The sequence below is a fragment of the Pelodiscus sinensis genome, chromosome 30 (assembly GCF_052426305.1).
Source record: "Pelodiscus sinensis isolate ZL-2025 chromosome 30, ASM5242630v1, whole genome shotgun sequence".
Lineage (NCBI taxonomy): Eukaryota > Metazoa > Chordata > Testudines > Trionychidae > Pelodiscus > Pelodiscus sinensis.
In genome coordinates, this window is record NC_143081.1 from 16177049 (window position 1) to 16204505 (window position 27457).

General features: G+C 67.9%; 2 protein-coding genes and 1 pseudogene across 2 annotated transcripts; 1 reads left to right on the forward strand and 2 right to left on the reverse strand.

The window, feature by feature from the left end:
- Window positions 1-6932: 6932 nt before the first annotated feature.
- LOC142825349 (ribonuclease-like) lies at window positions 6933-8789 on the reverse strand. Its single transcript, XM_075917325.2, has 2 exons — window positions 8203-8789; window positions 6933-7672 (listed from the first exon to the last, which is right to left on the reverse strand). The coding sequence occupies exon 2, from the start codon at window positions 7651-7653 to the stop codon at window positions 7216-7218; it is 438 nt and encodes a 145-aa protein (XP_075773440.2). The 5' UTR covers window positions 7654-7672; window positions 8203-8789; the 3' UTR covers window positions 6933-7215.
- A 765-nt stretch (window positions 8790-9554) lies between these two features.
- On the reverse strand, window positions 9555-10343 carry LOC142825351 (ribonuclease pseudogene; annotated as a pseudogene).
- A 7284-nt stretch (window positions 10344-17627) lies between these two features.
- LOC106732124 (uncharacterized) lies at window positions 17628-20507 on the forward strand. The gene is made up of 3 exons (XM_089774435.1): window positions 17628-17649; window positions 18427-19255; window positions 19918-20507. The coding sequence occupies exons 1-3, from the start codon at window positions 17628-17630 to the stop codon at window positions 20129-20131; spliced, it is 1065 nt and encodes a 354-aa protein (XP_089630561.1). The 3' UTR covers window positions 20132-20507.
- Window positions 20508-27457: the final 6950 nt, after the last annotated feature.

A 27457-nucleotide genomic window follows, 5' to 3' on the forward strand; every position in this document is an offset into this window, starting at 1 on the left:
AGAGCGGTTTGGCTGTGCAGACGCGATTCCAGTGAATCCGAACTCACGGCTGTTTCAAATTAACTTTGTAGTGTAGACAGACCTAGGCGGGTGGGGAAGCGCTGGGCTGGGTTCCCTAGGGAAGTAGTGGAGTCTCCATCCCTAGAGGTGTTTAAGTCTCAGCTTGACAAAGCCCTGGCCGGGTTGATTTAGTTGGGATTGGTCCTGCCTAGAGCGGGGGGCTGGACTTGACCTTCTGAGGTCTCTTCCAGCTCTATGATACTCTCAGTGCGTCCATGTGTGGCTGTGTGGCGCTGTCAGTGTGTGTGCGGTTGTGTTGTGCTCACACTGTGGCTGTGTGGTGCTGTCAGTGTGTGTGCGGTTGTGTTGTGCTCCCAGTGTGGCTGTGTGGCGCTATCAGTGTGTGTGCGGTTGTGTTGTGCTCCCAGTGTGGCTGTGTGGCGCTGTCAGTGTGTGTGCGGTTGTGTTGTGCTCCCAGTGTGGCTGTGTGGCGCTATCAGTGTGTGTGCGGTTGTGTTGTGCTCCCAGTGTGGCTGTGTAGCGCTGTCAGTGTGTGTGCGGTTGTGTTGTGCTCCCAGTGTGGCTGTGTGGCGCTGTCAGTGTGTGTGCGGTTGTGTTGTGCTCCCAGTGTGGCTGTGTGGTGCTGTCAGTGTGTGTGCGGTTGTGTTGTGCTCCCAGTGTGGCTGTGTGGCGCTATCAGTGTGTGTGCGGTTGTGTTGTGCTCCCAGTGTGGCTGTGTGGTGCTGTCAGTGTGTGTGCGGTTGTATTGTGCTCCCAGTGTATCTGTGTGTGGCTGTGTGGCGCTGTCAGTGTGTGTGCGGTTGTGTTGTGCTCTCAGTGTGTCAGTGTGTGGCTCTGTGGCGCTGTCAGTGTGTGTGCAGTTGTGTTGTGCTCCCACTGTGTCCATGTGTGGCTGTGTGGCGCTGCCGGTGTTTGTGCGGTTGTGTTGTGCTCCCAGTGTGTCCATGTGTGGCTGTGTGGCACTGCCTGTATGTGTGCGGTTGTGTTGTGCTCCCAGTGTGGCTGTGTGGCTCTGCCAGTGTGTGTGCGGTTGTGTTGTGCTCACACTGTGGCTGTGTGGCTCTGCCAGTGTGTGTGCGGTTGTGTGGTGCTCCCAGTGTGTCTGTGTGTGGCTGTGTGGCGCTGCCAGTGTGTGTGCGGTTGTGTTGTGCTCACACTGTGGCTGTGTGGCTCTGCCAGTGTGTGTGTGGTTGTGTTGTGCTCACACTGTGGCTGTGTGGCTCTGCCAGTGTGTGTGCGGTTGTGTTGTGCTCACACTGTGGCTGTGTGGCTCTGCCAGTGTGTGTGCGGTTGTGTTGTGCTCACACTGTGGCTGTGTGGCTCTGCCAGTGTGTGTGCGGTTGTGTGGTGCTCCCAGTGTGTCCGTGTGTGGCTGTGTGGCGCTGCCAGTGTGTGTGCGGTTGTGTTGTGCTCACACTGTGGCTGTGTGGCTCTGCCAGTGTGTGTGCGGTTGTGTTGTGCTCCCAGTGTGTCCGTGTGTGGCTGTGTGGCGCTGCCAGTGTGTGTGCGCGGTTGTGTTGTGCTCACACTGTGGCTGTGTGGCTCTGCCAGTGTGTGTGCGGTTGTGTGGTGCTCCCAGTGTGTCCGTGTGTGGTTGTGTGGTGCTGTCAGTGTATTTGTGTCCACACTAGTCAGGTGCAGCCTGTTGGTGTCTCCCAAAAGCCGCCGGCTTCCCCGCACACAGACCCACCCGGCTGGTGCGCGACACAACCCAGCCAGGCCCCCTCGCTCTCCCCGCGCAGGCTGGGCAGACACACGCCAGCGGGTGCAGCGGTGTTGTGTGTCTTCGCAGCGAAATACCAATGTGTTGTGGGAGCTGGCTGGGTCCAGGGGGATCGGGGGCAGGCCGGGCTGGCTGGGCCATGGGGGATCGGGGGCAGGCCGGGCTGGCTGTGCCCAGGGGGATCGGGGGCAGGGTGAGCTGGCTGGGCCCAGGGGGATCGGGGGCAGGCCGGGCTGGCTGGGCCCAGGGGGATCGGGGGCAGGCCAGGCTGGCTGGGCCATGGGGGATCGGGGGCAGGCCGGTCTGGCTGGGCCCAGGGGGATCGGGGGCAGGGTGAGCTGGCTGGGCCCAGGGGGATCGGGGGCAGGCCGGTCTGGCTGGGCCCAGGGGGATCGGGGGCAGGCCGGTCTGGCTGGGCCCAGGGGGATCGGGGGCAGGGTGAGCTGGCTGGGCCCAGGGGGATCGGGGGCAGGCGGGGCTGGCTGGGCCCAGAGGAATCGGGGGGCAGGCCGGGGGCCCAGGAGGATCGGGGGCAGGGTGAGCTGGCTGGGCCCAGGGGGATTGGGAGCAGGCCAGGCTGGGTGGGTCCAGGGGAATCCAGGGCAGGGTGAGCTGTCTGGGCCCAGGGGGATCAGGGGCAGGCTGGGCTGGCTGATCCCAGGGGGATCGGGGGCAGGCCGGTCTGGCTGGTCCCAGGGGGTTCGGGAGCAGGACAGGCTGGCTGGGCCCAGGGGGATCGGGAGCAGGCCAGGCTGGTTGGGTCTAGGGGGATCGGGAGCAGGCTGGGCTGGCTGGTCCCAGGGGGATCGGGGGCAGGCCGGTCTGGCTGGTCCCAGGGAGTTCGGGAGCAGGACAGGCTGGCTGGGCCCAGGGGGATCGGGAGCAGGCCAGGCTGGTTGGGTCTAGGGGGATCGGGAGCAGGCTGGGCTGGCTGGGCCCAGGGGGATCAGGGGCAGGACGGGCTGGTTGGGTCTAGGGGGATCGGGAGCAGGCTGGGCTGGCTGGTCCCAGGGGGATCGGGGGCAGGCCGGTCTGGCTGGGCCCAGGGGGATCGGGAGCACGGTGGGCTGGCTGGGCCCAGGGGGATCGGGGGCAGGCCGGTCTGGCTTGGCCCAGGGGGATCGGGAGCAGGCTGGGCTGGCTGATCCCAGGGGGATCGGGAGCAGGCTGGGCTGGCTGGTCCCAGGGGGATCGGGGGCAGGCCGGTCTGGCTGGGCCCAGGGGGATCGGGAGCAGGGTGAGCTGGCTGGGCCCGGGGGATCGGGGACAGGCCGGTCTGGCTGGGCCCAGGGGGATCGGGGGCAGGCCAGGCTGGCTGGGCCCAGGGGGATTGGGAGCATGGTGGGCTGGCTGGGCCCAGGGGGATCGGGGGCAGGCCGGGCTGGCTGGGCCCAGGGGGATCGGGGGCAGGCCGGGCTGGCTGGGCCCAGGGGGATTGGGGGCAGGCCGGTCTGGCTGGGCCCAGGGGGATCGGGAGCAGGGTGAGCTGGCTGGGCCCAGGGGGATCGGGGGCAGGCCGGTCTGGCTGGGCCCAGGGGGATCGGGGACAGGCCAGGCTGGCTGGGCCCAGGGGGATCGGGGGCAGGCCGGTCTGGCTGGGCCCAGGGGGATCGGGGGCAGGCCGGTCTGGCTGGGCCCAGGGGGATCGGGAGCAGGGTGAGCTGGCTGGGCCCAGGGGGATCGGGGGCAGGCCGGTCTGGCTGGGCCCAGGGAGATCGGGGGCAGGGTGAGCTGGCTGGGCCCAGGGGGATCGGGGGCAGGCCGGTCTGGCTGGGCCCAGGGGGATCGGGGACAGGCCAGGCTGGCTGGGCCCAGGGGGATCGGGGACAGGCCGGGCTGGCTGGGCCCAGGGGGATCGGGGGCAGGCCGGTCTGGCTGGGCCCAGGGGGATCGGGGACAGGCCGGGCTGGCTGGGCCCAGGGGGATCGGGGGCAGGCCGGGCTGGCTGGGCCCAGGGGGATCGGGGGCAGGCCGGGCTGGCTGGGCCCAGGGGGATCGGGAGCAGGCCAAGCTGGTGCATAAGCTGCTCTGTCTGACAGTGTTTCTTCCCCTCCGTTAGAGCTGCCAGCCCCTCGGCTCCCCAGGCCGGTTGGCGGTTGGGATTTCTCAGGCGTCGGACACGACCCCTCTGGCCCCTGTGGTCTGGGGCAGGCAACTGCCAGCGGGAGGTTGGGAAAGCCCTGGCGGTGGAAGCTGCTGTCCCAACCCAGAGCCGGGGGCTGCAGCTGGGGAAGTGGGGGTGGACGGGGAAGTCAGGGCCGGGCCGGGGCGTCTGGCACGTTACTGGAGGCCACGGGGAGCAGCCAAGCCGTTGTGCACCCATGGCGGGGCCGGCCTGTCCTAAGGGGCCGTGCGAGGGGTCGCGTGGAAGCGCCTGTCCTGCTGATGCCGGGTCTGGCTCGTGTGGGGTGAGGGACGCGGGCCCTGGGCGGACACTGGGCATGTTCTGTCCGGGGCAGAGCGAGGGGCCGGTGTAACGAGCCACCCTGCAGTCCCGGGCTGTGCTAATTAGCCGGCTCCAGGGACAATGGCTGCCTGGGCGCCTGAGGAATGCGTCTGCCACCCGGCCAGGGCACAGCGCCTGCCGGCACGTGAACCGGAGAGAGGGCCCCACCATGCGCCCTGCTCTGGCCAGGAGCACGCCAGGAGAGGTCTATACGGCCAGGAGGTGACTCCATCTTGCCTTCTGCTCCGGATCCCAGAGGCAGCCGCGCCAGGGACAGAGCCGGGCAGGGTGGCCGACCCGTCCTGCCGTAGGAGGGGCACCAGAGACGGCTAAGCCGGCAGCTTGGAACATCCCTGCTAGAGCCTGAGTCGAGAACCGGGGGATTCGGTGCATGTCACATATTCTCCCTAACGACCTCACTCGCCACCTTTTCTCTCTTCTGTTAATAAACTTTTAGCTGGTAGATTCTAAGGGACGGGCCCGGCGTGGCCTTGTGGGTCAGGTCCAGAGTGTGAACTGACCAGGGATCCGGGGCTGGTTCTCTGGGACCGGGGACCCGTTCGGGGGAGGTGAGGTCGGGTTCTCTAACCCCTCACCTGTGTGCAGGCCCGGGGCTGACTGTGGCGCAGGGAGAGCTGGGGTGTCCGAGGGGTTTTGCTCGTGGGGGTTCCTGCCGGCCAGGGGGTTCCTGGGGAAGGTTTCCAGTCCGGGGCTGTACGGAGCCCTGGGTTTGAGCCATTCGCCCGGAGCGGACGCCCCCGGCGGTGCCCAGACCCGGCCCATCGCGGTGTTCAAAGGGGAAAGGTCCCTGCGACAGCCTGGAGGGGATGGTGGGGAGATGGAAACGCCCAGTGTGGGGCCAGGCAGCCAGCCAGAGCCGGGGGGTCACCTGGAGCCGGCTCCCTCCCGCAGCCTGTGTGCCGAGTCGCCGGGGCACGGCTCAGGGCTGGCAGTGGGGACGGGGCGCACGCTGCCCTTGGGCCCAGGGGCCGGCGATGGGGGACACCAGGAAGCTAGCAGGGCCTGTCCCAATCCCACAGGGCAGTTTTGAGGGCTTGGGGGGTTGCATGCAGGGGCGCTCGGTGCCCGGAGGTTACCGGTTCAACGTGACAAGGGGGGGAGTTGGTTGTTGCAGAGAACAGCCCAGAACTGGAGCCCCGGTGCCCCCGGCCCCGCCCAGAGGACACGGCCGGTCTGGCCAGACGCCAGACAAGGGGCGGCAGAGGGGGGACCCCGACCGGCCCAGCGGGTCCCAGCAAGGGGAGAACGCTGGATGGGGAGGGGAGGGGGAAGAGGGGCCCAGGCGAGCCGGTTACCTGCAGACACGGCCGGGGAGGGGCTGTTGCTGGGGGCTGGGGGCTGGGCTGGGACACGGGGGTCACCTTATTGGATTGTGACGTGAGCAGCCAGATCTCTGCTGCGCCCCCGGGGGGGGTTGCCCCAAGTTCTGCGCCAGGGGCCCATGGGAGGCGTGGAAGGCTCACGCCCTGCTGGGCCGTGCGTGACGCCTGCACGAGTGTGATGCCAGCGTGCGGCGTTATGCACGAGGGCGCTGCTCGGGCTGGGGGGAGCCACGGGCCTGGCTGCTGTGGGGAAGGGGCGCTCAGTGGCTGGCTGGGCTGCCTGGCCCTGCGCCTGGGACAACACACGCCTGCGGGATGCGTCTGGGCGCCTGCAGACCAGCCAGCGCCTCGTGGCTGCCGGCCTGGGACACACGGACAGGCCACACGCTCACGTGGCCCGCTCCGGTTTGGGGAGCACCGGGAACGTGCAAGTGCCACGAGGGCGTCTCCATCTTGCTTTTCACCCTGCTCCGGATCCCAGAGGCAGGCGCGCGAGGGACAGAGCCGGGCAGGGTGGCCGACCCGTCCTGCCGCAGGACGGGCACCAGAGACGGCCAAGCCGGCCGTTTGCAGCATCTCTGCTAGGGCCTGCGTCCAGCACTGGGGGTCGGTGCGTGGGACGAATTCTCAACAGCCTCACTCGCCGCCTTCTCTTCCCCTGTTAATAAACCTTCCACTGTCGATTCTCCAGGACGGGCCGGCGTGGCCTTGTGGGGAAGGTCCAGAGTGTGACGGACCCGGGGCCTGGGGCTGGTTCTGTGGGACCCGTTGGGGGTGGGTGAGGTCGGGTTCTCTCACCCCCCACCCGGGGCTGATTGGGGCGCAGGGAGAGCTGGGGTGTCCGGGGGGTTTTCCTCGGGAGGCTCCGGATGGCAGCTGGAGCGCTCGGTGGGACTGGCGTGCGGCCCGTTTGGGAAGGTCTCCAGCCCGGGAGGGGCCCTACGGAGCCCTGGTTTTAAGCAGACACCCAGCGGTGCCCAGACCCAGCCCGGGGCTGTTCCTGGGGGAGAGAGCGGAGGAGGCAGGACTCACTGGGCTGCAGGGGAGACGTGTGGGCAGGGCCCAGGCCGACCGGCCTGAGGGATCCGTTGCTGGGTTCACAGCCCCGTAGCCCTCCCGTTGGTGCTGCTGGGGGTCGCTCTGAGCTGGACAACAGGCTGCGCTATCCCCTCTGGGAGGGGACCCCCGAGGGCTCACGGTGGAGGCAGGCGGCAGGAGGTCCTGAGAGGCGCCGTCCTGGAGGTGGAGGGTCGCCGCACTGGAGTGTCCCCTGCATTGGGGCTGCCGCACTGGAGAGGGGGGGTCCTGCCCGGGGACGGACGGGCCGAGCGTGGGCCCGACCTGAGAGCCAGGACAGACCTGGAGCCCCCGACACACGGACGCTGCGGCAGCCGGGAAAGGGTTTTATTGCAGGAAGCGACGCGGGAACCAAACTCAGCGCGGGAACCAAACTCCCTGAGAACCTCCCAGGCCCACCAGGGCCGTCTTCTCCCCACACTGGGCTCAGGCGGGGGGTCTCGGTGCCAGCCGGGGGGTGGGCGCCCGGAGCATCGCTGGGGGGGCTGGGAACCGGGCCCCAGTGCGGGAACGCCCTCCGCCCCGAGCTGCGGGTTTGTGGGGCGAGGGGGAGGCGGGATGTCCCGGGGGGCAGGGACGGCCCCATGCCAGAGGCCGGCCGGGCGCTACAGGAGTCGGAGGATGCGCACGGGCTCCCGGAGCCGGTTGCAGGCCAGGCGCAGGCGCCGGGTCTGGTCCCTCTCCTGGTAGAGGCAGCGCAGCGGGAGGTGGCCGGCGAAGAGCAGCCGGCAGGTGGTGAGGGGGTAGGGGACCCGGCTGTCGCACTCCCAGGGCTGGCGGCAGGTCTCGGGGCGGCTGCAGACGGGCCGGAGCCGGCCGGGGGGCACGTGCAGGAAGGTGTGGCTGGCCGGGCAGGGCAGGCCCAGGCTACGGACCATGAACTCGCAGTAGCCCTGGCCGGGCCGGGGGCTGCTCTTGGGGCTGTCGATGTGCTCACGCACGAAGCGCAGGAACTCCACCGACGGGGCCACGCGCTGGGCCCGCCCGGCCGCCAGCAGGGCCAGGAGCAGCAGGAGCGCGGGGCGGGGTCCCCCCGGGGCCATGTCGTGCGCCTGGATCCACCTGCCGTGGGGAGAGGGGGGATGGATGGAGACAGCGCGGGGTGGATCTGCCCCTCCACGGAACCGCCTGAGCCCAAACCCCGTCCCCTGCCCCGATGCCTGAACACCCAGACCCACCCCAGGGTCCCCGTGGGGCCGGGGAGCCCAGACCCACCCCAGGGTCCCCGTGGGGCCGGGGAGCCCAGACCCACCCCAGGGTCCCCGTGGGGACGGGGAGCCCAGACCCACCCCAGGGTCCCCGTGGGGCCGGGGAGCCCAGACCCACCCCAGGGTCCCCGTGGGGACGGGGAGCCCAGACCCACCCCAGGGTCCCCGTGGGGCCGGGGAGCCCAGACCCACCCCAGGGTCCCCGTGGGGCCGGGCGCTGCTCTGTCGGTGGCCTGTGCATTGTCCCTTCACTCCCTTTCCTGGGACCTGGTCACTGCTGCCCCAGCTCCCTGCAGAGTCACCCCTGAGTGAAGTGGGGTCTCGGCTCCATCCAGCCCCCAAGATCCCCCCCACTTGCCCCGGCTGGGTCTGCTCGCAGCTCACCCCAGTGCTGGCCCCGCAGAGAAGGATCCGGCTGCCGGCAGAGCTGAGCCCCGAGTCTCCTTCCCCGCCAGTCGGGTTATCTAGAGCCGGGCCGGGGCCTGTCGAGCTGGGGGGCAGGGAAATAGGGGCAGGAATGGGAGTGGGGCCCAGGAGTCCTGGCCAGCGGCCTCAGGCCACCTGCCCAGCCACAGGGGTAGCCAGGGCGCTCTGGGTACCCCCAGCCGGGCCAGTCGCTCCAGGGCTCCCCGCCCCGTCCCGGGCCATGGCTGGGGCTACCAGCAGGGGAGGGGCAGGTGGCCTTTGAGGTCATAACCCCCAGCCCTCCCCCCGTGTCCCAGGGCCGGGCGAGGGCTGGAGAGGACACAGGGGGCAGGGACTGGCCGGGGCTGGCCTCGTCTCTCCTGGGTGCATGTCCCGCCCCCGCTGTGTGCATGTGTGAGAGTGGGTGTGCATGTGCAAGTGTGTGTGTGAGTACATGTGCAAATGCGAGTGTGTGCGCATGTGTGCAAATGTGTGGGTGTGGGCGAGTGTGCGTGCAAATGTGTGTACAAGTGCATGTGCAAGTGCGCGCGAGAGTGTGTGTGTGTGTGTACACGTGAGAGTGTGTGCGGGTGTGTGTGAGTGAGAGAGAGTGTGAGGGTGTGTGCGCACAAGAGTGTGTGTGTGTGTGTACACGTGAGAGTGTGTGTGTGTGTGTGTACATGCGGGTGTGTGTACACGTGAGAGTGTGTGTGCGGGTGTGTGCATGTGGGTCTGCCCTGCGCGGCCCCGACCCCGCCCTGGGGTGTGACGAAGCCCCCCTCCCAGGCTCAGCGGGGTCCAGTGCAGGAAGGTGCGGGTGCAGCAAGTCCTGGGGTGGGTTAGCTCTGGGGCCGGGCCTGCCCTGCCCAGAGTGCTGCAGGGCACAGAGCCAGGCTGCCGGCGAGGGTGCACGAGGGCAGGGTGCACGGGGATGCACGGGGGCAGGGTGCACGGGGGTGCATGAGGGCAGGGTGCACGGGGGCAGGGTGCACGGGGGTGCATGAGGGCAGGGTGCACGGGGGCAGGGTGCACGGGGGTGCATGAGGGCAGGGTGCACGGGGGCAGGGTGCACGGGGGCACGGTGCACGGGGGCAGGGTGCACAGGGATGCACGGTGCACGGGGGCAGGGTGCACGGGGGTCCGTGCTGGCTCCTTGTTACGGGGAGGCCCGTGGCTCTGGCCATCCAGATCTCGTGCCCCCGACACACGGACGCGGCAGCTGCCAGGAAAGGGTTTTATTGCAGGAAGCAGCGCGGGAACCAAACTCCATGAGAGCCTCACCCCCCCCCAGGCCCTTCTTCTCCCCTGCCCCCCAGTCAGGGGCCCTCAGCCAGGCGGGCGCTGGGCTCAGGCGGGGGTCTCGGTGCCAGCCTGGGGAGGAAGCCCGGAGCGTCGCTGGGGGGCCGGCACCGGGTCCCGGCATGGGAACCCCCGAGCTGCCGGCCCGTGGGGGAAGGGGGAGAGGCTGCCCGGGGCGAGGGGGGTGCGGGGGCCCTACAGGATCTCGTCCAGGCGCACGGGCCCCCAGTGGCCACAGGCGAGGCGGACGCGGCGGGTGTAGGACCGGCCGTGGTAGCTGCAGCGGGCGGGGCGGGAGCCCACGAGGGCCTGGCAGGTGGTGAGGGGGAAGGCGTGCCGGCTGGCGCAGCGGCGCCGGTGGCAGGTCCCCGCGTGGGCGCAGACGGCCCGGAGCTGGCGGGCGGGGGCGTGGATGAAGGTGTGGGTGGGCTTGCAGAAGGGCAGGGTCAGGTTGCGGCGCGCCATCAGGGCGTTGCAGTAGCGCTGGGCGTCGGGGGCGCGGCTCCGGGGGAAGTCCACGTGCTCCCGCAGGAAGCGCCGGGAGCGGCCGCGGGCCGGGATCCGCAGGGCCAGGCCGGCGGCCAGGAGGGCCAGGGCGAGCGCCAGGCAAGCTCCCCGCGGGGCCATGGCGAGCGTCACCGCAGCCACCTGCCTGGGCAGAGGGGGAGATGGGTGGGGGTGCAGGGCGCCCGACGGCTCGTCTGCCTAGAGCAGGGAGCGCGCCACAGCCCTGGGGGCGCCCAACTCCCATGGACACAGCCCTGGGGGTGCCCAACTCCCAGGGACACCGCCCTGGGGGCGCCCAACTCCCATGGACACTGCCCTGGGGGCACCCAACTCCCATGGACACAGCTCTGGGGTGCCCAACTCCCATGGACACATCGTTGGGGCGCCCAACTCCCATGGACACCGCCCTGGGGCGCCCAACTCCCATGGACACATCGTTAGGGGCACCCAACTCCCATGGACACAGCCCTGGGGCGCCCAACTCCCATGGACACATCATTGGGGCGCCCAACTCCCATGGACACAGCCCTGGGGGTGCCCAATTCCCATGGACACAGCCCTGGGGGCGCCCAACTCCCATGGACACATCGTTAGGGGTGCCCAACTCCCATGGACACCGCCCTGGGGGTACCCAACTCCCATGGACACATCGTTGGGGCGCCCAACTCCCATGGACACAGCCCTGGGGGTGGCCTGTGTACTCGGGGGGGGATCCTCATGAAGAGAAAGGGCGTGAACCCCCAAGACCCCTAAACCCCTTGGGCAACCGGCCTGGCAGGGCAGCCGGCCAGGACCTGAGCCGTCAGCGTCATGCTCTATGGGTGATGTGTGTGTTGTCCCGGCTCCTAGCCCCCAGCTTTAACCACTAGACCCCACTGCCCTCCCAGAGCCGGGGCGAGAACCCAGGAGTCCGGGCTCCAGCTGCCCCCCATGTTCCATTCACCCCGGCCGAGGGGCCATGTGGAGTCGCCCAAGTGAAATGGGGTCCCGGCCCCATTCTGCCCACAGCCCCTGGGGTCAACCCACAGCCCCCCCTTCACCCCAGGTCTGCCCTCAGCTCACCCCAGTCCTGGCCTCGTGGAGAAGGATCTGAGCCCCAAGTCTCCTTCCCCACCAGGCTGGTTATATAGACCGGCCGGGGGGGCAGGGCAGCTCCGCCCCTGGTAGGCCAGGACTGGTGGGGGGCAGGGAGATGGGGGAGGAAGGCACCAGGCTGGGCCCTTAAACCCTGAGACTGAGCCCCCAGCCCTGGGCCTGGCCCTGTGACCCGCACCCAGGGTCTCCCCAAGGGTGGGAAGGGGACGCAGGCGTCCGGGCCCCCAGCCCACCTGCTCTAACCCACTAGACCCCACTCCGGGGGCAGGTCGGGCCAGCTGGGCCCAGGGGGATCGGGGGCAGGTCAGGGGGATCGGGGGCAGGTCAGGGGGATCGGGGGCAGGTCGGGCCAGCTGGGCCCAGGGGGATCGGGGGCAGGTCAGGGGGATCGGGGGCAGGTCAGGGGGATCGGGGGCAGGTTGGCCCAGCTGGGCCCAGGGGGCTCGGGGGCAGGTCAGGGGGATCAGGGGCAGGTCGGGCCAGCTGGGCCCAGGAGGATCGGGGGCAGTGTGACGTAGTGGGGGTACCTTGCTGGTTGCTGTGCTGGGCAGTGGGCTGTGGGTGACCCCCACTGGCTGTAGCACGGCCCAGCAGGGCAGGGGTGAGTCATTCTGCAAACGGGTCTCTCAACCTGTCCGACCAGCCACCCCCATGGGGAGAAACAAAGGGAGGTGGATGCTGCCCTGGCTGTGGGGCAGGGATGGAGGAGGGTTAGTTTCTGGCTGGGATCATGGAGGAAGCAGCCTAGGGAAAGGGGCTGGGATTTAGGGGCCCAGTATCCCCCTTATCAAGGGGGGCTGAGGCATCCTAGGCCTGCCCTATAACCAGATGACACCTGTGCTGTATCCTGGAGAAGCAATAAACCACCTCTGTTCTACTGGCTGGGGGAGTCTGTTCGTGCCATTACGGGGGTGCAGGAGACGGGGGACCCCAACACGTCGTCACAGGCAGGTCGGCGCAGCTGGGCCCAGGGGGATCGGGGGCAGGTCGGCGCAGCTGGGCCCAGGGGGATCGGGGGCAGCCTGTCCCGGTTCCCAGCCCCCCTCCACACTGGAACCAGCTCTGGGGCCCTGCCCGGCCCCTCTGTGCCGGCTCCTGCCCTCCCCCCCCCCACAGTGACCCCGGTGCTCACGGGCTCGGGCCGTGACACCCCATGTGGGGCAGGCCCAGCTCCGGCCCTAGGGGGCTGCCCTCAGCCCCGCCCAGCCCCGCGGCTCCCCAGGCCCGTGGGCTGGGCCCTGGCTGGGTCCCTGCCTGTGGCTGGGGCAGGCTGCTCCGCCCGTGCCGGGGGTGGGGCGTTTCCCAAAGTGGGATGGGGCAATGGGCAAACGGTTGGTGACTCCGCAGGCCCGTGCAAGGGGCCCACGGCTGCCCCTGCCCCCCTGGGCCCCGCAGAGCCCTGCCCCCGCCGCTGTCGCTGGGGGGGTCTCAGAGAGAAGCAGGGGCTAGTGGTTAGAGCGGGGAGGGGCCGGGCGCCTGGGTTCTTTCCCCAGTCCTCGAAGGGCAGCGGAGGCTAGTGGTTAGAGCAGGGGGGGGGCCAGGCACCTGGGTTCTTTCCCCAGTCCTCGAAGGGCAGCGGAGGCTAGTGGTTAGAGCAGGGGGGGGCAGGTGCCTGGGTTCTTTCCCCAGTCCTCGAAGGGCAGCGGAGGCTAGTGGTTAGAGCAGGGGAGGGGCCGGGCGCCTGGGTTCTTTCCCCAGTCCTCGAAGGGCAGCGGAGGCTAGTGGTTAGAGCAGGGGGGGGGCGGGCGCCTGGGTTCTTTCCCCAGTCCTCGAAGGGCAGCGGAGGCTAGTGGTTAGAGCAGGGGGGGGCAGGTGCCTGGGTTCTTTCCCCAGTCCTCGAAGGGCAGCGGAGGCTAGTGGTTAGAGCATGGGGGGGCCAGGCACCTGGGTTCTTTCCCCAGTCCTCGAAGGGCAGCGGAGGCTAGTGGTTAGAGCGGGGGGGGGCCGGGCGCCTGGGTTCTTTCCCCAGTCCTCGAAGGGCAGCGGAGGCTAGTGGTTAGAGCAGGGGGGGGGGGCCGGGCGCCTGGGTTCTTTCCCCAGTCCTCGAAGGGCAGCGGAGGCTAGTGGTTAGAGCGGGGGGGGGCGGGCGCCTGGGTTCTTTCTCCAGTCCTCGAAGGCAGCGGAGGCTAGTGGTTAGAGCAGGGGGGGGCCGGGCGCCTGGGTTCTTTCCCCAGTCCTCGAAGGGCAGCGGAGGCTAGTGGTTAGAGGGGGGGGGCGGGCGCCTGGGTTCTTTCCCCAGTCCTCGAAGGGCAGCGGAGGCTAGTGGTTAGAGCAGGGGGGGGGGGCCGGGAGCCTGGGTTCTTTCCCCAGTCCTCGAAGGGCAGCGGAGGCTAGTGGTTAGAGCGGGGGGGGGCCGGGCGCCTGGGTTCTTTCCCCAGTCCTCGAAGGGCAGCGGAGGCTAGTGGTTAGAGCAGAGGGGGGGCGGGCGCCTGGGTTCTTTCCCCAGTCCTCGAAGGGCAGCGGAGGCTAGTGGTTAGAGCAGGGGGGGGGGCCGGGCGCCTGGGTTCTTTCCCCAGTCCTCGAAGGGCAGCGGAGGCTAGTGGTTAGAGCAGAGGGGGGGCGGGCACCTGGGTTCTTTCCCCAGTCCTCGAAGGGCAGCGGAGGCTAGTGGTTAGAGCGGGGGGGGGCGGGCGCCTGGGTTCTTTCCCCAGTCCTCGAAGGGCAGCGGAGGCTAGTGGTTAGAGCAGAGGGGGGGCGGGCACCTGGGTTCTTTCCCCAGTCCTCGAAGGGCAGCGGAGGCTAGTGGTTAGAGCAGAGGGGGGGCGGGCACCTGGGTTCTTTCTCCAGTCCTCGAAGGGCAGCGGAGGCTAGTGGTTAGAGCGGGGGGGGGCGGGCGCCTGGGTTCTTTCCCCAGTCCTCGAAGGGCAGCGGAGGCTAGTGGTTAGAGCGGGGGGGGGGCCGGGCGCCTGGGTTCTTTCCCCAGACCTCGAAGGGCAGCGGAGGCTAGTGGTTAGAGCGGGGGGGGCCGGGCGCCTGGGTTCTTTCCCCAGTCCTCGAAGGGCAGCGGAGGCTAGTGGTTAGAGCAGGGGGGGGGGCCGGGCGCCTGGGTTCTTTCCCCAGTCCTCGAAGGGCAGCGGAGGCTAGTGGTTAGAGCAGGGGGGGGCCGGGCGCCTGGGTTCTTTCCCCAGTCCTCGAAGGGCAGCGGAGGCTAGTGGTTAGAGCAGGGGGGGGGCTGAGCGCCTGGGTTCTTTCCCCAGTCCTCGAAGGGCAGCGGAGGCTAGTGGTTAGAGCTGGGGGGGGGGCTGAGCGCCTGGGTTCTTTCCCCAGTCCTCGAAGGGCAGCGGAGGCTAGTGGTTAGAGCGGGGGGGGGCGGGCACCTGGGTTCTTTCCCCAGTCCTCGAAGGGCAGCGGAGGCTAGTGGTTAGAGCAGGGGGGGGCCGGGCGCCTGGGTTCTTTCCCCAGTCCTCGAAGGGCAGCGGAGGCTAGTGGTTAGAGCATGGCGGGGGGCCGGGCGCCTGGGTTCTTTCCCCAGTCCTCGAAGGGCAGCGGAAGCTAGTGGTTAGAGCAGGGGGGGGCCGGGCGCCTGGGTTCTTTCCCCAGTCTTCGAAGGGCAGCGGAGGATAGTGGTTAGAGCAGGGGGGGCTGGGCGCCTGGGTTCTTTCCCCAGTCCTCGAAGGGCAGCGGAGGCTAGTGGTTAGAGCGGGGGGGGCCGGGCGCCTGGGTTCTTTCCCCAGTCCTCGAAGGGCAGCGGAGGCTAGTGGTTAGAGCAGGGGGGGCCGGGCGCCTGGGTTCTTTCCCCAGTCCTCGAAGGGCAGCGGAGGCTAGTGGTTAGAGCAGAGGGGAGGGGCCGGGCGCCTGGGTTCTTTCCCCAGTCCTCGAAGGGCAGCGGAGGCTAGTGGTTAGAGCAGGGGGGGCCGGGCGCCTGGGTTCTTTCCCCAGTCCTCGAAGAGCAGCGGAGGCTAGTGGTTAGAGCGGGGGGGGGCCGGGCGCCTGGGTTCTTTCCCCAGTCCTCGAAGGGCAGCGGAGGCTAGTGGTTAGAGCAGGGGGGGCCGGGCGCCTGGGTTCTTTCCCCAGTCCTCGAAGAGCAGCGGAGGCTAGTGGTTAGAGCGCGGGGGGGCCGGGCGCCTAGGTTCTTTCCCCAGTCCTCGAAGGGCAGCGGAGGCTAGTGGTTAGAGCAGGGGGGGGGCCGAGCGCCTGGGTTCTTTCCCCAGTCCTCGAAGGGCAGCGGAGGCTAGTGGTTAGAGCAGGGGGGGGGGGCGGGCGCCTGGGTTCTTTCCCCAGACCTCGAAGGGCAGCGGAGGCTAGTGGTTAGAGCGGGGGGGGGGCCGGGCGCCTGGGTTCTTTCCCCAGTCCTCGAAGGGCAGCGGAGGCTAGTGGTTAGAGCGGGGGGGGGCCGGGCGCCTGGGTTCTTTCCCCAGTCCTCGAAGGGCAGCGGAGGCTAGTGGTTAGAGCGGGGGGGGGGCCGGGCGCCTGGGTTCTTTCCCCAGTCCTCGAAGGGCAGCGGAGGCTAGTGGTTAGAGCAGGGGGGGGCCGGGCGCCTGGGTTCTTTCCCCAGTCCTCGAAGGGCAGCGGAGGCTAGTGGTTAGAGCGGGGGGGGGCCCAGGGCGCCTGGGTTCTGTAGCTGGTTCGGGGGGGCTCAGGGTCCTCGCGTGGGGAGGCGGGGCTGGCAGACAAGTCACTTGCGCATCTTACTGGGAGTTCAGCAGCCGGCCTAAGCCGGCCCGTGCCTCAGTTTCCCCATGTGGAAAGGGGGGGGCTAACACCCTTTCTCTGTCTGCCTGGCCCCCGATTGGCAGCGGGCCTGGGACGCAGACACTCCCCTCTCCCGACTCCCAGCGGCCCCGCGCTCCGCTGAGGCTGCCGTGGCAAAGCGGCGCCGAGCAAGCGCCGACGGGCGGGGGCGTCCCGGCGTGTACGGCCCGGGGCTGCCCCGCCCCAGACAGGCGAGCACCGGGCCGGGCCCAGACCTGCCCCCAGCGCCCCCCTTCCCGCGGGGGAGCGAGCAGGCAGCTGGCGCAAGCGGCCGCCGAGGGGCCCAGGGTGCGAGGCGCCGGGGGCCGGATACCTGCTCCCCGGAGACTTGGCCGAGCTCCCAGCTCGGGGGGGCGGTGCCCGCGGGGGGGCTCTCGCAGGCAGGGCGGGGAGGGAAGGAGGCCAGGACCAAGTGGGGGCCGAATTCGCCTGTTGGGGCGCAAGCCCCGCGCTGCCCCGCTGGGTCCCTGGCGCCCCAGAGCCCCCCGGCGCCCCTGCCGGCTGGCGGCCCCCGGCTGGGGTGGGGGCGGGCCCAGGGCGCCTCCCCCCGGGGACAGGGGCGCGCCCGGCTCAGGGGTCCCGCTGCCCCTCGGGGGCTGGACCCAGCAGCCTGGCCGCCCCTGCCCCGGGCCCGGCTCTGGCTGCCGACGGAGAGGGGCCCGGGGCTGGAGCAGACAAGTAGGGACTGGCCGAGGGCGGGCCCCCCGCCTGCTATAAGTACCGGCCCCCTGGGCGCCGCGCCACAGACAGCTCGTCCTGCTCACGGAGGGGTAGGTGCCCCCCGGCCCGCGGCACCGAGCCCCAGGGGCGTCGGGCAGCGGGCCACCGACCTCGGCCCTCACCCGGGGGAAGGGGAGATCTGGGGGGATCCTGAGGCAATGGGGGGAGGGCGGGGGAGGGGAGGAGGGGCCCCTGGAAGATGGATCCTGAGGGAGGGGAGGGGGTCCCCAGGGATGGGAGGAGGGGCCCCTGGAAGATGGATCCTGAGGGAGGGGAGGGGGCCCTGAGGGGGAGAAGGAAGAGGGGTCTGGGGAGAGGCGGAGGGGAGCCCTGCGGGGAGGCGAAAGGGGGGCCCTGGGGGACCCTGAGGGGAGGGGCTCCTGGGGGAAGGGGAGCCCTGGGGAGGGGGACCCTGAGGGGAGGAGGAGGGGGACCCTCGGAGAAAGGACCCAGGGAACCCCGAAGGGGTGGGGACCAGGGCCGGGCCCTTCGCACGGGCCGCCCAGGGTGTGGTGCTGGGGGGTGAATTGGGGCCTGCTAAGCCGGAGGGAGAACCCAGCAGCCAGCCCGGCCCGGCCCGGCTCAGGGAGCGCAGAGCCCCCCACCACCACCACCCGCGCGTGTCCCAGGCAGCCCCTCTGGTCTAGCAGGGGCCCGGGGGCTCCCCGGGGCAGGGGCCCCTGCAGAAGCCCTGTGGGGAGTGGGGGGCGGGTGGTGCTGGAAGAGGCTGGGGTAGGTGGGGGTTGCAGGGGTGTGTGAGTGTAACGGTGCAAGTACACTACAGCCTAAACTCAAACCTGAATTTTGAAACAGCTTCTTTCGAAAGGTGGCGCCTCCCCACGGCACCACGTTTCGAAATCGCGCGTTTGGAGCCACCCTCATCCCTCGTGCAGTGAGGCTTGCCGGGGGGCGAGACAGCGCACCTGTTATTTCGAAATGTATTTCATGTGTGTGTGCACGTGCGTATGTGTGTGGGTGTGTGTATGTGTGTGGGTGTGTGTATGTGTGTGCGTGTGCGTGTGTGTGTGCGTGTGCGTATGTGTGTGGGTGTGCGTATGTGTGTGGGTGTGTGTATGTGTGTGGGTGTGCGTATGTGTGTGCGTGTGTGTGCACGTAAGTGCATGAGTGTGCGCACGAGTGTCTGTGCGACTTGCCTGCCTGGTGCGAAGCGTGCGGCTGTCCCGCGGCGCCGAGCCAGGCGGGTGCGGAGCCGGGAGGAGCCGGGGGCGCAGGGCAGAGCCGTGCCCCACCCACAGGGAAGGAGGCGTAAGGTTCTGGAGGCCAAAGCTGGGTGGCCAGGCCAGAGATTGAAATCCGGCCCCATGGGAGCGTCCTTGGAAACGCTCCTGTCCCACGCACAGGGCCCAGGGTCTCAGGGTGCGGGCGGGGTGATGGAGCCAGGCCCGGGCAGGGGGCCGGGGTCTCAGGGCGCGGGGGGGGCCAGGGCTCAGGGTGCGGGCGGGGTGATGGAGCCAGGCCCGGGGGGGGGGCAGGGTCTCAGGGTGCGGGCGGGGTGATGGAGCCAGGCCCGGGGGGGGGGGCGCCAGGGTCTCAGGGCGAGGGCCCAGGGCCCGGGGGGGGGGCAGGGCCCAGGGTCTCAGGGCGCGATGGCGCAGGGCAGAGGGTTTCGAGGGCTTAGGAACTGGGGAAACGTTAGGGAAAGGGGGAGCCTTTCAGGGACCCTTACCTGTCTCTGGCCAGGGGCTTCCAGAGCTCGGGGCTGCCCGGTTGCACCCCAACGGGGTGTGCGGGGGAGGGCCCAGGGCAGCCCGTCTGCCCGTCCTGGGCTCCTGCACTCCGGGGCCGGGCCCCTCACTAGGGTGCGCCTGTGAGATGCCTACGGGAACAGCGCTCCGGCCACCCTCAGGACAGGCCCGTTGTGTCTTCCAGAGCCGCACACCATGCCTGCCGTAGTGCCCAAGAGCCATGCCCCGGGGGTGGACTTCTGCGGGGTGAATGCCTATTACTACATCGTCCGCTCCGACCTGGGCTGCTACATGAGGTCGACCAACTTCAAGGAAGGCAAGGACCTGACCGTGTACAGCCTGCACCCCTCCTGCCAGGGCGGGGCCCACTACCTGGCCCACCAGGACGACCTCTTCTACATCCTCAAGGGCAGCGCTTACCGCCGGGTGTCCAACATGAACACGGACGAGAGCTCTGTGGTCTACAGCCTCCACCCCAACTGCCAGGGCGGGGACCACTACCTCTCCGCCTTCGGCTACTTCTACATCATCTTCCAGAGCCGGGGCGTCTACCGCCGGGTCACCAACATGAACAGCGACGCCGACGCCGTGGAGTACACCCTGCACCCGGCCTGCAGACACGGCCTCTACTACTGGGGCATCAAGGACTATTACTACTTCGTCAAGCCCCACGACGAATGGGGCGTCCAGTACCACCGCACCACCAACTTCCACGAGAACACGGACGCCGACACCTACTCCTTCCACCCCGACGTGGTCAACTTCCTGCCGGGCGGGCTGGCCCTGACCCAGGGCGCGGCCTTCGGCACCTGGGAGGCCATCAAGACCATCTCCAACGACTCCAACACGCCCGTGGCCTGGAACAAGAAGCTCACCCGCAAGGTGGGCTACGCCAAGGAGAAGATGAGCAGTGTGGAGCACAACTGGAGCGTGAGCATCTCGGCCTCCTACCAGTCCGGGGCCCTGACCGAAGCCATCGCTAAGTACCAGTTCTCCCTCAGCGCGCAGTACGGCGGGATAGATTGGATATTAGGAAAAACTATTTTACTAGGAGGGTAGTGAAGCATTGGAATGGGTTACCTAGGGAAGTAGTGGAGTCTCCATCCCTAGAGGTGTTTAAGTCTCGGCTTGACAAAGCCCTGGCCGGGTTGATTTAGATGGGATTGGTCCTGCCTAGAGCGGAGGGCTGGACTTGACGACCTTCTGAGGTCTCTTCCAGTTCTGATTCTATGATAAGGGGATGGTTGGATGAAATAACATGATCTTGTTAACTAATTGACCATTCATTTCCAGTTGGAAATAGGTCAATGGAGGGATGATAGGAGTTGCTATAGGGAACTTTCTGGGTGTCTGGCTGGTGAGTCTTGCCCACATGCTCAGGGTTTAGCTGATCGCCATATTTGGGGTCAGGAAGGAATTTTCCTCCAGGGTAGATTGGCAGAGGCCCTGGAGGTTTTTCGCCTTCCTCTGTAGCATTGGGCACAGATCACAGCTGAAGGACTCTCTGCATGTTGGGGCCTTCAAAGTATTGGAAGGCTTCAATATCTGAGACATAGGTGAGAGGATTATTCTAAGAGGGGTGGGCGAGATTCTGTGGCCTGCACGGTGCAGGGGGTCAGACTAGATGATCATAATGGTCCCTTCTGACCTTAAAGTCTATGAGTCTATGAGTCTATGGGAGGAGCGTCAGCACGGAGCAGGAGAACTGGAGCGAGGCCACGGACGTGGAGGAGTCCGTCAGCCTGACCCTGCCGCCCAAGGAGAAGATCTACATCTGGCAGTACCAGCTGGGCCTGGGCAAGAAAAGCGTCTTGTTCTGCCGCGACATGAAATTCACCAACAACCCCGCCCCGCCCACCGAGGTCCCCCTGCCGCCTGCCAAGCAGTGACCGGAGGGGGGAGCCCCTGGGCCGGCGTGGGGCAGGCGTGGAGGGTCTGTGGCGCAGGGGGAGCCCGTAGACCCCTACTCCCTCGTGGGCAGCGTCTAGAGCAGTGTTACTTAAACCGCCTTCCATGCGCGCCGGTGTGCCGCGGAGAACAACGCAATTCAAAACGGCCGCCCTTAAAGGGGCAGGTGACCTTTTTTTTCTCAATAACTTTCCCCCGACCTTTTTTCCCCTCAATAACTTCTCCCCCCCCCCCCGACCCTTCCTCTCCCTCCACCCCCCACGCCCCTGACCTTTTTTCCTTTCTTTTTTGGCTCAACCAATAATCCTTGGCCCACGAAAGCTCATCATCTAATAAACCATCTTGTTAGTCTTTAAAGTGCTACATAGTCCTGTATTTTGCTTCAGCTACCCCAGACTAACACGGCTCCATTTCTATCAATAATCCTTGGTGTTCCCCTGTTTAAGAAGCCCTGCTCCAGTGTTAGCCCACGACTCCGCCATGTGCCGTACTCCTCGCAAGGCGGCTTTGCCAGCGGGTTTGCACTCACCTGGCTGGCAAAGCGTTTCCCCGACCTGAGCGTTTTCTCCTTCCTCGACTAGCGGTGTCAAAGCCGGCCGGCCGGCGAGCCGAGTTCACACCCTGACCCCTCGGGCCATCTCACGCCAGAGTGGCCCAGAGAAACGAGACCGTGGGGGGCGGGGGGGCTGGGTTCTGTCCAGTTGGCGACAGCGCTCAGGGCGCCTGAGTAAGGGACCACGAAGCCTGTCGCCTCCAGGGCCCCAGGCGAGTTCCTGGTCGGGGAAAGGGCCCCGGAAGAGCGACGGAGCCTGCGCCTCTCGGGCACCGCGAGCTGGGCCCACTGAGGAGGTGCTGGCTGGGGGGCGTGAGCAGCTCGGACCCCCCTCTCCCTGCCTGCGCTAGGGCTAACCCCGCGGGGCTAAGGGCAATTCGCCAAGCCGGCAGCCACGGCCCGTTAACAGGAACGGGGCCTCGCCCCGAAGGGCCTTGGTCCAGGCGCCCTGCTCGCAGGCCCCACCGGGACAGCCCCAGCCCCCCACGCCCCAACCCCCGCCGGGACAGCCCCAGCCCCCCACTCCCCAGTACCCGCCACCCCAACCCCCGCCGGGACAGCCCCAGCCCCCCACACCCTAGTACCCGCCGCCCCAACCCCCGCCGGGACAGCCCCAGCCCCCCACGCCCCAGTACCAGCCGCCCCAAACCCCGCCGGGACAGCCCCAGCCCCCCACGTCCCAGTACCCGCCACCCCAACCCCCGCCGGGACAGCCCCAGCCCCCCACGCCCCAGTACCCGCCGCGCCAACCCCCGCCGGGACAGCCCCAGCCCCCCACGCCCCAGTACCCGCCGCCCCAACCCCCGCCGGGACAGCCCCAGCCCCCCACGCCCCAGTACCAGCCGCCCCAAACCCCGCCGGGACAGCCCCAGCCCCCCACGCCCCAGTACCAGCCGCCCCAAACCCCGCCGGGACAGCCCCAGCCCCCCACGCCCCAGTACCAGCCGCCCCAACCCCCGCCGGGACAGCCCCAGCCCCCCACTCCCCAGTACCCGCCACCCCAACCCCCGCCGGGACAGCCCCAGCCCCCCACGCCCCAGTACCCGCCGCGCCAACCCCCGCCGGGACAGCCCCAGCCCCCCACGCCCCAGTACCCGCCGCCCCAACCCCCGCCGGGACAGCCCCAGCCCCCCACGCCCCAGTACCAGCCGCCCCAAACCCCGCCGGGACAGCCCCAGCCCCTCACGCCCCAGTACCCGCCGCGCCAAACCCTGCCGGGACAGCCCCAGCCCCCCACGCCCCAGTACCCGCCGCCCCAACCCCCGCCGGGACAGCCCCAGCCCCCCACGCCCCAGTACCCGCCGCGCCAAACCCTGCCGGGACAGCCCCAGCCCCCCACGCCCCAGTACCAGCCGCCCCAACCCCCGCCGGGACAGCCCCAGCCCCCCACGCCCCAGTACCAGCCGCCCCAAACCCCGCCGGGACAGCCCCAGCCCCCCACGCCCCAGTACCAGCCGCCCCAACCCCCGCCGGGACAGCCCCAGCCCCCCACGCCCCAGTACCCGCCACCCCAACCCCCGCCGGGACAGCCCCAGCCGCGCTGCCTCGCAAAGCGTCCGCGCAGCCCGCTGGAGCCATGGCTTACAAAGCCCAGGGGGGCCGCGAATGGGGCTGTGGGTCGTGGCAGGGGTGGGGCTGCCCGTGGGGGTGCACGCTGGGGGGTGGGAGACCCGCAGCAGCTTCCCAGGGCTCCGGCTGCAGCAAGACTGGCTCCTCCGAGGGGCAGGGTGGGTGAGGGGGGTGCAGAAGTGCTCCTCTGCCAGTCGGGTTGGGTGTCTCCTCCCCCCACGAGCTGCAGGGAGGGGGTGCCAGGCACTGGGGGGGATTCAGCAAAGGGGCGGAGCGGGGGGCCAGGAGGGAAGCGCCTCGCTCCCCGGAACCCCCGGGCCAGTGGCCCAGTGTGGACCCGGAGCCCTATGGGGTGTGCTTTGGCAGGGGGGCGGAGCCAGCGCCCCAGTGTGGTGCCAGGGGGCGGGATGGGGGCTCGGGAAGGCTGCTCCCTGCCCCACGCTGCTGCTTGTGCATTTCCCCGCCAAGCCCCTGCCCCCGGCTGCGTCCCCGCCCCGGGAAATCCGCCCCGGTGCCCTGCGGAGGGAGCGTCCTGGCCCGCACTGGGACTCCCCCTGCTCCCGGGGGGGGACGGGCCCCGGTGCGCGGCGAGGGGCAGGTGGCCACAGGAAACGAGCAGAGTGTCCCGGGCGCCACGTGGAGCCAAACTTCCCCTTTCGTGGGGCGTCGCTGCTTCGGGTGGGCGGGACTGAGAAACACCAAGAGCCAGACGCGTCTCACACCAGCTCCCTCCCCTGCAGCTCGGCCTGCTGTGCTGACAGACTCCCCGGGATCTATGTCGGGGAGAAGGCAACACCCACATGTATTGATCACACGGAATAATCCACACGTCTCATATGCACGACACATCACACTCACGCACTCGCACACACGCACACACACTCACGCACGCACTCACACACACGCACACACACTCACACACGCGCACACACACTCACACACGCACACACGCACTCACTCACGCACTCACACACACGCACATACGCACTCACACACACGCACATACGCACTCACGCACTCACACACACGCACATACGCACTCACGCACTCACACGCACACACACTCACACGCACATACGCACTCACGCACTCACACACACGCACATACGCACTCACACACACGCACATACGCACTCACACGCACACACACGCACACACGCACTCACACACACGCACATGCACTCACACACGCACACGCACTCTCACACACGCACACATGCACTCACACACACGCACATACGCACTCACACGCTCACACACGCACACACGCACTCACACGCACGCACTCTCACACACGCACACATGCACTCACACACACGCACATACGCACTCACACACACGCACACGCACTCACACACGCGCACACGCACTCACACGCGCACACGCACTCACACACGCACACACACGCACATACGCACTCACACACACGCACACACACGCACACACGCACTCACACACACGCACACGCACTCTCACACACGCACACATGCACTCACACACACGCACACGCACTCTCACATACGCACACACGCACTCACACACACGCACACGCACTCACACACGCACTCTCATACACACACACGCACTCACACACGCACATACGCGCGCACACACTCACACTCGCTCTCTCACACACGCACATACGCACTCACACACGCGCGCACACTCACACTCGCACTCTCACACACGCACATACGCACTCTCACACGCACACACACACTCACACGCACACATGCACTCTCACACACGCACACGCACTGTCACGCACTCTCACACGCACACACACGCACTCACACTCGCACTCTCACACATGCATATACGCACTCACACACGCGCGCACACACTCACACGCGCACTCTCACACATGCACATACGCACTCTCACACACGCACACACACACTCACACGCACACACGCACTCTCACACACGCACACGCACTCTCACGCACTCTCACATGCACACACACACTCACGCACTCACACGCACTCTCACACACACACTCTCATGCACTCTCACATGCACTCTCACGCACGCACACACTCACGCACTCTCACACACGCACTCTCACACGCACTCGCAATCACACATGCACACACACACTCACGCACTCACACACGCACTCTCACACACGCACACGCACTCTCACGCACTCTCACACGCACACACACACTCACGCACTCACACACGCACACGCACTCTCACACACTCTCACACGCACACTCACACACGCACACGCACTCTCACGCACTCTCACACACACACACGCACTCCATCTCATTGTTACCAAAAGTTGCTCCCCTCACTGCACTGGCCAGGTGAGTTAGATGGGGGAGGGGTGGAGCCGGGCTTCTGCCGATCCGGATCGATGCTCCGATGTCGACAAGACGAAAACCCGGGAACCCTCTGCAAGACGCCTCCTATTTCTCCCTCTCATGCAGCCAGTTCGTCATCACCTCGCCTTTCCTAATGCTGCTCCAGAGAGAGTCCTTCCAAGGGCCGGCACCTGCTGCTGGACCCCCACGGCCTCTGTCTGTCCACTCCTTTTAATGAGCTCACTTTGCAGAGATTGGCTTGGGTCTGGCTCCCAGACCTTCCCCACCCTGGCACCTGCTGCCGGGGGGGGGGGGCGATATCCACGTGGGTCGGCCTGGGCTGCTTCAGCCTCGCCCTCCGCTTGCTCCGTCTCCCGGCAGCGGGATTCCACCGGGACATTTCACGCTCCGGGGGATTCCGGTCGGAAACGTCGCGGCGGGATAACGGCAGGGTCCTGAGCCAACGAGGAGCGGGGGGGGCTGCAAGGTTATGGGAGGGGGGTCATGGGACCCCCGCCCTTCTGTGCTACTGGTGGCGGCGCTGCCCTCCGCGCTGGGCGGCTGGAGAGCCGTGGCTGCTGGCCGGGACCCGGCTCAGAGCCTGTGCAGAAGGGTGGGAGCCCCCCATAGCCCTGCCACCCCACGGTGACCCCTTTGGGGTCAAGGCCCATCGAGGCTGCTCCCCACTCTGGCCCTCCGAGTGCAGAAGGGCGGGGGGGCCGCAAGAGACTTTAAACCCCCTGCCACAACAGGCTTGTGCTAAAGCCCCCCAGGTCACAGACCCCCGTCCTGGGATGGGTATCGCTGCCCCCCACATGCACAGCCCCTTTGAGAGCCCCAGCAGGTGCCTAGGGCATGTCTCCCCGTGCGGCGCCCCCCAGGCTCTTTAACCCGCTGTGACAGGGCACCTGCCCTGCACTGGCCCTTTAAGGCCAGGACTCAGGCCCTGAGCCGGGGCTAGAAAGAAAGAGGCAGCTGGAGCGGTTTGGGCCAGGGAGAGCCCAGCTGGCAGGTACCTAGGGCAGCACCATTGGCTTGTGGAAGCCAGCTGGGCCCATTGGGGGAGTGCGAGCCCAGCTGGCAGGTACCTAGGGCAGCACCGTTGGCTTGTGGAAGCCAGCTGAGCCCATTGGGGGAGTGAGAGCCCAGCTGGCGGGTACCTAGGGCAGCACCGTTGGCTTGTGGAAGCCAGCTGAGCCCATTGGGGGAGTGAGAGCCCAGCTGGCGGGTACCTAGGGCAGCACCGTTGGCTTGTGGAAGCCAGCTGAGCCCATTGGGGGAGTGAGAGCCCAGCTGGCAGGTACCTAGGGCAGCACCATTGGCTTGTGGAAGCCAGCTGAGCCCATTGGGGGAGTGAGAGCCCAGCTGGCAGGTACCTAGGGCAGCACCATTGGCTTGTGGAAGCCAGCTGAGCCCATTGGGGGAGTGAGAGCCCAGCTGGCAGGTACCTAGGGCAGCACCATTGGCTTGTGGAAGCCAGCTGAGCCCATGAGGGGAGTGAGAGCCCAGCTGGCAGGTACCTAGGGCAGCACCGTTGGCTTGTGGAAGCCAGCTGAGCCCATGAGGGGAGTGAGAGCCCAGCTGGCAGGTACCTAGGGCAGCACCATTGGCTTGTGGAAGCCAGCTGAGCCCATGAGGGGAGTGAGAGCCCAGCTGGCAGGTACCTAGGGCAGCACCATTGGCTTGTGGAAGCCAGCTGAGCCCATTGGGGGAGTGAGAGCCCAGCTGGCAGGTACCTAGGGCAGCACCGTTGGCTTGTGGAAGCCAGCTGAGCCCATTGGGGGAGTGAGAGCCCAGCTGTCAGGTACCTAGGGCAGCACCATTGGCTTGTGGAAGCCAGCTGAGCCCATTGGGGAGTGAGAGCCCAGCTGGCAGGTACCTAGGGCAGCACCGTTGGCTTGTGGAAGCCAGCTGAGCCCATTGGGGGAGTGAGAGCCCAGCTGGCAGGTACCTAGGGCAGCACCATTGGCTTGTGGAAGCCAGCTGAGCCCATTGGGGGAGTGAGAGCCCAGCTGGCAGGTACCTAGGGCAGCACCGTTGGCTTGTGGAAGCCAGCTGAGCCCATTGGGGGAGTGAGAGCCCAGCTGGCAGGTACCTAGGGCAGCACCATTGGTTTGTGGAAGCCAGCTGAGCCCATTGGGGGAGTGAGAGCCCAGCTGGCAGGTACCTAGGGCAGCACCATTGGCTTGTGGAAGCCAGCTGAGCCCATTGGGGGAGTGAGAGCCCAGCTGGCAGGTACCTAGGGCAGCACCATTGGCTTGTGGCAGCCAGCTGAGCCCATGAGGGGAGTGAGAGCCCAGCTGGCAGGTACCTAGGGCAGCACCATTGGCTTGTGGAAGCCAGCTGAGCCCATTGGGGGAGTGAGAGCCCAGCTGGCAGGTACCTAGGGCAGCACCATTGGCTTGTGGAAGCCAGCTGAGCCCATTGGGGGAGTGAGAGCCCAGCTGGCAGGTACCTAGGGCAGCACCATTGGCTTGTGGAAGCCAGCTGAGCCCATGAGGGGAGTGAGAGCCCAGCTGGCAGGTACCTAGGGCAGCACCATTGGCTTGTGGAAGCCAGCTGAGCCCATTGGGGGAGTGAGAGCCCAGCTGGCAGGTACCTAGGGCAGCACCGTTGGCTTGTGGAAGCCAGCTGAGCCCATTGGGGGAGTGAGAGCCCAGCTGGCAGGTACCTAGGGCAGCACCATTGGCTTGTGGAAGCCAGCTGAGCCCATTGGGGGAGTGAGAGCCCAGCTGGCAGGTACCTAGGGCAGCACCGTTGGCTTGTGGAAGCCAGCTGAGCCCATGAGGGGAGTGAGAGCCCAGCTGGCAGGTACCTAGGGCAGCACCGTTGGCTTGTGGAAGCCAGCTGAGCCCATTGGGGGAGTGAGAGCC

What these genes read in the sequence shown, in the direction of transcription:
- LOC142825349 (XM_075917325.2), bottom strand. Translation starts at nt 7,653, where the DNA reads ATGGCCCCGGGGGGACCCCGCCCCGCGCTCCTGCTGCTCCTGGCCCTG.
- LOC106732124 (XM_089774435.1), top strand. Translation starts at nt 17,628, where the DNA reads ATGTGTGTGCGTGTGTGTGCAC. An exon ending in GTGTGTGCGTGTGTGTGCAC is followed by an intron (nt 17,650 to 18,426) that starts GTAAGTGCATGA and finishes TGTGTCTTCCAG; the next exon opens with AGCCGCACACCATGCCTGCC. An exon ending in TCCCTCAGCGCGCAGTACGG is followed by an intron (nt 19,256 to 19,917) that starts CGGGATAGATTG and finishes TCTATGAGTCTA; the next exon opens with TGGGAGGAGCGTCAGCACGG.